General features: G+C 41.8%; 1 protein-coding gene across 1 annotated transcript; it reads left to right on the top strand.

The window, feature by feature from the left end:
• The first annotated feature begins 2,260 nt into the window (after nt 1-2,260).
• LOC139479304 (uncharacterized) lies at nt 2,261-3,583 on the top strand. The gene is made up of 2 exons (XM_071262165.1): nt 2,261-2,276; nt 2,970-3,583. The coding sequence occupies exons 1-2, from the start codon at nt 2,261-2,263 to the stop codon at nt 3,581-3,583; spliced, it is 630 nt and encodes a 209-aa protein (XP_071118266.1).
• Nucleotides 3,584-8,524: the final 4,941 nt, after the last annotated feature.

An 8,524-nucleotide genomic window follows, 5' to 3' on the forward strand; every position in this document is an offset into this window, starting at 1 on the left:
ATCACTGGTTTACATGATCCATGGCGGACTTGACATCTCCGACTGCTTTTATACAAAACGAATCTACATCTTGAAAATCCTTGCTCTCGAAAACGCACACCAAAAGTTGTTTGATCAAGGTTACAACATTCAGAGTGAGTGAGTTGTGTTTAACGCCGCTTTTAACAGTATTCCAGTCATATTACGGCGTGTTAGCTTAATGTGGGAGGAAAACCCCAAGTGATACAGGTCTCAGGTGTCTACCACTTCGGTGAAACCCACGAGCACGGGTATGGTGCTGACAAACCTAGAAAAATAATCGGGGCGAACCGGGATTCGAACCCACAATCATAGGTTTCTACGATGCCCAAGAGACGCAATTCTGCACAGCGAATTGCGGCGCTACAACATTCAGACATCAGCAAAGCTTTCAACACTTTTTATGGAGGACATTTTCAAATTTGACGCGTAAGTGACATACATTATTATGTCTGATGCAATTCCATATTTTGACCATATTATGTTCCGGTGTGTTTTTTTTCAGGTGAAAAATTGACTTGCCTTTCCGTGTGTTTGTGACGTGTGCAATCGGTTGGACAGGATACGCTCAGCTTTTCGCGAACACCTGGTATCAAAACTATTTAATTGTGATTCACAAAAAACATACTGATGATACAGCCGGAATCGTTCCACAGACGTTCCCTTGGTAGAGATGCCTTATGATTATGGAGACTTTTAGGTCACTTATATTTAGCGTTATATCCCCGACGTCGGGGTACTTGTTTCCTCCAGGCCAAATTGATTGTTACCACAGTATTGCATCAGTGTTGTATTGATGGGTAATAGGATAATTGTTAAGAAACATGGAATTTGTATTCTTTTCGAAACATTACGACTGAGGCTAGGCATTGCAAAGTCTTTCAAGGAAGTCTTTCAAGTGAAGGGGCTTTTTGATCACATGCCAGTGTTAGGGACCACATTTATCATAGAAGGTCAAATGACACACCTGCCAACAAAGATAAAATATTTACCCCATCCATAACGTCAAATAAGCCCTTTCCCAAGACTTTGAAGTGATAGGTTTTGTTCCAGAACCAACTGTGAATTGACATCCACGACAAAGAGTGTCATCCATGTTATCCACTGTATTTAAAACAGATACGAGAACGGATACCAGCAGGTATTGAAGGTATTTTACGGTATCTTCCTAACTTAGGTTCTTTAGTTAATATCATCATTCATAATTAGTATGAATTCAATAACACGGATCCTAAATTTTTAGCATCTTTCTTTTGTGGACATATATGTAGATTTAATCACAGCACAAATTCAATACAACTCACCTCGTCATGGTCACATCCATGGCAGCTGTCTTGTGAACTCATTGACATCAACATGCTACAACAGTGAGAACTGAGCCTTGTACACAGTTGGAATAGCTTCATTATATAACACAGCAGCGTTGACGTGAATCTCACGGCGTTAATTGGATGTGTACAAAAGAGCTCAGCTGTATGCGGTGACGACATGGGGGTGTTTCTAGTGTTGACAATGGGAGTTGCATCACCGCACACCTCCACGTGGGACCAGTTTGTGCCATGATTGATTGCTGTGTTTTTTTAATTAAGTGCGCAGTACTGCGTTGACAAAATATTGACTTATAACGTCAACGCTGTCTTTGATGATAAAACCGGAATGTTCTGTTTCTTCTGTTCCCGCAAACATACGAGAAGGTGCATTTGGAAACAGCTTGAAAAGGTGTTCAAAATAATTAAAAAGAAAAAGAATCCAGCCAGAGAGAAACAAGTACCTCGCCGGTCTTGTTGGTAAAGTTTGTGCCAGGGCACAGGTTTATGTGAAACAGTTCCATCCAATGTATATCCGTATCTGCAGGGGCGGTCAGGTAGCCTACTGGTTAAAGCGTTCGCTCGTCATGCCTAAGACCCGGGTTCGATTCCCGACATGGGTACAATGTGTGAAGCCCATTTCTGGTGTCCCGTGCCGTGATATTGCTGGAATATTGCTAAAAGCGGCGTAAAACCAGTGTCACTCACACACTCCATATCTGCAAACATGTTTATTGAACTGTTCCTTTTAATGTATATCCGTATCTGTACGTGTTTATGTGGAACACTTTCTTCCAATCATTATCCGTATCTGTACGTGTTCATGTGGAACACTTTCTTCCGATGTCTATCCGTATCTGTACGTCTTTATGCGGAACTCTTTCTTCCAGTGTATATCCGTATCTGTACGTGTTTATGTGGAACACTTTCTTCCGATGTCTATCCGTATCTGTACGTCTTGATGTGGAACAGTTTCTTCCAGTGTATATCCGTATCTGTACGTGTTTATGTGGAACACTTTCTTCCGATGTCTATCCGTATCTGTACGTCTTGATGTGGAACAGTTTCTTCCAGTGTCTATCCGTATCTGTCAGTGTTTATGTAGAACACTTTCTTCCAATGTCTATCCGTATCTGTACGTGTTTATGTGGAACAGTTTCTTCCAGTGTATATCCGTGTTTTCACATACCGTGATATATATATAAAACCGCATAAACCAAACTCACTCAGTTTAGCCTTATTCGCATGCACAGGAATTACAAATGTTGATAAAGATAAATAAATACTCACTCTGTTTCTGTAAGTCTGTCTTTTGGAAGGGTGCAAAACAAGCAGTTAATGATTCGATGGGGTCACATGGGAATATGAGACAATATACAAGACTGGCATCACAAGGATGTTTGTGTATTAGTTCGACAATATATGACCTTCCGCTCATATGAAGCTAAAAGTTGAATCTTTCCCAACACAACAAATACACTTTTGCACAATCAGTATACCTGATGTAATTTACTTCAAATGCATATTTACCTGCGTGTATAAATGCATTCACGGTACAATAGTGAAATATTTTTTTCCATACATATTAAATAGTAGGGCATTGACAGGCTCATCTGTCTCCAGAGTAATATTCATCTTTCCCAGTGCTTGGTTCCGCCCCAGCCCCTACTCCCACCCCTAGTCCCAGCCCCTACTCCCACCCCTACTCCCAGCCCCTGCTCCCAGCCCCTACTCCAAGCCCCTACTCCCACCCCCTACTCCCACCCCTACTCCCAGCCCCTACTCCCAGCCCCTACTCCCAGCCCCTACTCCCACCCCCTACTCCCAGCCCCTACTCCCAGCCCCTACTCCCGTCCCTACTTCCACCACCTACTCCCACCCCCTACTCCCACCCCTACTCCCGTCCCTACTCCCAGCCCCTACTCCCAACCCCTACTCCCAGCCCCTACTCCCACCCCCTACTCCCACCCCCTACTCTCACCCCCTACTCCCAGCCCCTACTCCCAGCCCCTACTCCCACCCCCTACTCCCACCCCTACTCCCACCCCTACTCCCACCCCCTACTCCCACCCCCTACTCTCACCCCCTACTCCCACCCCCTACTCCCATCCTACTCCCAGCCCCTACTCCCAGCCCCTTCTCCCAGCCCCTACTCCCACCCCCTACTCCCACCCCTACTCCCACCCCCTACTCTCACCCCCTACTCCCACCCCTACTCCCACCCCCTACTCCCATCCCCTTCTCCCAGCCCCTTCTAACAGCCCCTACTCCCTACCCCTACTCCCACCCCCTTCTCCCACCCCTATTCCCACCCCCTACTCTCACCCCCTACTCCCACCCCCAGCTGTAGCATACTCATGAAGTAGTATGTTACTGTGACATTACAGGGACGAATATGCCAACATTAACAGTAAAAGACATGAGGTGCTTTTTTAAAGCCCCTTAAGGTCCCCTATGACGAAAACATGTGTCTGGAAACAATCCTTGAAAGGTCAAAAGGACATAGTGGAAACACACAGTGTTGAGTGTTAGACATAAGCCCACACATCCGAAAGCGGTGTTTAAGGTAGCTTATTCCCGCTTTAACTAAAGGGGAATAACTCTGTATACCGTTGAATACAATATACCCTTTCATTCACAAGCTGCGTGGTCCGCGAGAACTATCGTCCGAAGGCACACTCGTTTATATTTTAAGAGTGCGTGTATTACCTTCGGGTGAGGTTGTTACGGTGAATATATTCAGTGTTAGATCCATGTTTAGTGGATTTAGTAATTGTGTGTAGCACTGCAATCAATAGCTCTTCCAGGCTTTATATTACTTCTTCTATAACGTCTTTGTGTATACAATCTATATCTGAAAAGAGTCTTGTTTGTATGTCTTATAGCTAGTGTGTAAAGCGTTTTTTGACGATTTTGTAACTATAGTGGTTGTATGAATTCTTGTTTGCACGTTTTTTAGATTGAATTATTGTGTAAAGTCTTGTTTCTATGTTTTATTGTTAAAGTGGTTGTGTAAAGTCTTGTTTCTATGTTTTATTGTTAAAGTGGTTGTGTAAAGTCTTGTTTCTATGTTTTATTGTTAAAGTGGTTGTGTAAAGTCTTGTTTCTATGTTTTATTGTTAAAGTGGTTGTGTAAAGTCTTGTTTCTATGTTTTATTGTAAAAGTGGTTGTGTAAAGTCTTGTTTCTATGTTTTATTGTTAAAGTGGTTGTGTAAAGTCTTGTTTCTATGTTTTATTGTTGAACTGGTTGTTTTGTTTGTTGTTTAACGCCGCACTCAGAAGTAGTTGTGCAAAGTCTTGTTTCTACGTTTTATAGCTTAACAGGTTGCATAAATTCTTAGTACGTTTTATAGGTCAAGTGGCTGTATAAATTCTTCTTGTACGTCTTTTAGCTTAAGTGGATGTATAAATTACTAGTTTCTAGGTTTTATAGCTAAAGTGATTGTATAAAGTCTTGTTTATACGTTTTATTGTTGAAGTGATTGTATAAAGTCTTGTTTATACGTTTTATTGTTGAAGTGGTTGTGTAAAGTCTTGTTTATACGTTTTATTGTTGAAGTGGTTGTGTAAAGTCTTGTTTATACGTTTTATTGTTGAAGTGGTTGTGTAAAGTCTTGTTTCTACGTTTCATAGATCAAGTGGTTGCATAGAATCTCGTTTTGTACATTTTATAGCTAACTGGCCGTATAAAATATACATGTAAATGAAATATGAAATCTGACGAAAAAGCTTACCTTATCTGGAGTCCTGATTGACAGAAAAATCTTCCAGCAAAGTATAACTATCTATTATTCATTTGAGTTAGCTACATCCAATGATTATATCTAATCAATATAATGATACCAGCCGTTTCAATGTAGTCATCCCTTTCGCTTTTCTCATATCATGCTGACACGGCGTGACAACGGAAATGCCACGCAAAGCGGTGTTTAACCACACTCACTCAATCTCTAAATAATGTGGGACGATAAACGATGTTAAAAACAGATATCCGAACTCTCAACAGGTGCTTTCTATTGTGAAAGTCATGTTCCATGTGATTCCGAGGAATGCTTATATAAAATATACAGCAGTAAGAACATCTTCATTGTGAGTTATTGATTATCCCCCGCTGTGTAGGTAGAACAAAGCCGGTATGACAATGTGCATGTATAATGCATGACGTGTTCAAGGCAGGACCCGAGTGTCAATTTCATTGAAATGTACATGGAAAGTTGTCTGTACATAACAAGGTACAGTGGCTATAGACAACACGAGAGCAATGGGAGGATGGCCCTAACCCTTTGCTAGTCCATGTATATGTACATTTGTCTGTATCCACTTGTATTACGTCCACGTTAGGCCTGAAACATTGGCAGATATATAATGTATTGTACCTCATAATTTGTCATATGATTACGAAAACTATTTTCGAACATGCATGGAACTGAAAGATAGATGACTGCCGTGCACACAGTTCTTCCAGTGTCTACAGGTTGGCTGTGAGCTTAGAATGAGTGTGGTTTTACGCCGCTTTTAGCAATATTCCAGCAATATCATGGCGGGGGACACCAAAAATGGGCTTCACACATTGTACCCAAGTGGGGAATCGAACCTAGGTCTTCGCCGTGACCAGTGAACGCTTTAACCACTAGGCTAACCGATCGCCCTTGTTACACGTTATAGCAGGGTTCAGTTGGGAGCATTCTCTTGATCATTACCAAAGCCGCAGCTTCATTGCTATTCAGTATTTGTTTGTTTGTTTGTTGTTTACTCAACAATATTCCAGCTATATGACGGTGGTCTGTAAATAATCGAGCCTGGACCAGACAACCCAGTGATTAATATCATGAGCATCGATCCGCGCAATTCGGATCGATGACAAGCATCAACCAAGTCAGCGGACCATTGCTATTCAATAGGACAACCTATATGTACTACTCAAATGAAGTTAAGGACCTCCCGATTCCTATCATTACTATATTTAAACTGCCATGCCATGAGAGATTAGCTATAGTAATATAAAATAAAAAATTAACATCAGTCATATGAAAGGATCGGGTAGTACTTAACCTCTTTTGAGTAGTATAGTATAACCGATTCCATATGCTTTCTCCAAATCGCGAACACTTACAGTAAGCATAAATATATAATATTATCACATTTATCAGAAATTAATAAACATTTCGAGGCTAAAGTGGGGTTTGGTTGGCAACAGTGTGTAAGTAATGATCGTGTGTCATCGTACCCCACTGCGTGGGTGGTTGCTCGTGTTATCAACCACTGGTTTGCCTGGTCCAGATTTAATAAATTTAAAGCGAAAGTGTGAGTTGAGTTTTACGCCGCTTTTGGCAATAGTCCAGCAATATCACGACGGGGGCACGGGAATGATGCTGACAAACCTACAAACATAATCGGGGCGAACCGGGATTCGAACCCACGATCGTAGGTTTCTGGCGTGCCAAAGAGACGCAACTCAGCACAACGAATTGCGGCGTCTTATACGACAGGCCATCCGTGCCAATTAACATTACATTCAACCATAGTCATTATGATATTAGTCTTGAGGACATCATCTAAACAGATATATCTGTTAAATGACTCAATTACTGTCAGTCATAATCTATAATCAATAAGAACGGTTTCCTTGGAATGCTGTATTGATTACAGTAACGATTGGAATCGGTTGAGTGATTCTCCCACGGTGATTCTGTCATCAAGTGCAACGAAGGAGTGGAAGGTTAACGCCGCAGTCAGCAGTTTTCCACCTCAGCAGCCGGCAGTTAACCTAGACTCTGGGGGGGGGGGGGGGAAGCAGCTATTCAACGGAATCAAATATAGGCTAACAAGGACAACAAACACGGCACGTATGTCCCTTGATAACATACTGATATAGTTTCTATGAACACATCAGATAACACAGTGACGCTAGCCCAGGACTTACTGCTTGCTGTATGTCCGTTAATAAGTCACACCAATCAACAAGGGGCGTGTCAGCTATGTTGACGCAGGTTATGTGCACAGTACATACGGCCCGTGCAGCCGGGCCATGCCAACCATAGCTTGTACGACATCCACAGACAAGCTGATAGATGGGGGTCAGACCCGAGAGCTGATGGTTCTCTGTGGTGTGCATGGTGATTGATGGTGGAAAGGCACGGCGATGCTGTAATGGAAGATGGAGATTTATTGTTATTGAAATGCTTAATTCCACAGCTGCAGCGCATGCCTCCGGGGTCTATTTGTAATAATAGCTTTTTGTAAAGTCTATGCGACTTTTCGGTAATTGAATAGAAAGTGCATATTGTTAAACTTTTGTTCGTAATATGTCATATTTTTTTCTACTTTAAATTAAAATATGTTGTTAGTTGTTCAGCTTGTTTTTATTTAAATCCTGAAATGTATAACATAAAGTTTACCGCAGTAATGAGAGGGAGACAGGGCCTACGTGCCAGTTCATCACAACAGTGGTTAGCTCGGCGACCATTTGGCCTGAACAGGCTACAGTGCGCATTTGCCGCGGGAAGACTGTGTTTACTAAATTCAGCATGTGAGAGGGAAATCGAATAGTCGTACAAACACATGGTGTCAGATGAAAAACGTGGAATTAATTGAAACCATCATTGTTTAAAATAGCTTAAACATGCCTCTGTTGATTAAAGATTGTGGGAAAATTATTTATGTGTAAATTTAATAAAGACATGGCAATTATTGGGTTTAATGTCGCGTCCATGATTATTGCACTTATATAATGCATGCACGTGTGTGTGTGTGTGTGTGTGTGTGGCTGCTTGTACTAGTCCGGAATGATGCCGATTTATAGTGCTAGCTCCTACCTCCAGTCCTTGTTTTAGCCCCTTAATGCTGAGCGCAAGACGGGGTAACAACAAATACCATCTTTTAGCGTCTTTCGGTATGACGCGGCCGGGGATCGAACTCCAGACCTTCCACTCTCCGGGCGGACGCTCTACCATTAGACCACGGAGGCGGTTCATGTTAAATGACTGGTAACCAGGATTTATTGATAATTAACACTTACCGGGGAATACAAGTGTGTTTGTGTGCAAGTATCAACATGGTAAACAGCAAGTTCATAAAGAAGCTACTAAAAACTGTATAAGAATTCTGAGAAGTACTTCTGAAATGCACACACTTGCACAATGAGATATACATGTACAATGAAATTTTGAAAAATAATAACTTCTAATTTATTTCTTGA

This window comes from Haliotis cracherodii, unplaced genomic scaffold (genome assembly GCF_022045235.1).
Source record: "Haliotis cracherodii isolate W230 unplaced genomic scaffold, xgHalCrac1.p SCAF_4, whole genome shotgun sequence".
Taxonomy (NCBI): Eukaryota; Metazoa; Mollusca; class Gastropoda; order Lepetellida; family Haliotidae; genus Haliotis; species Haliotis cracherodii.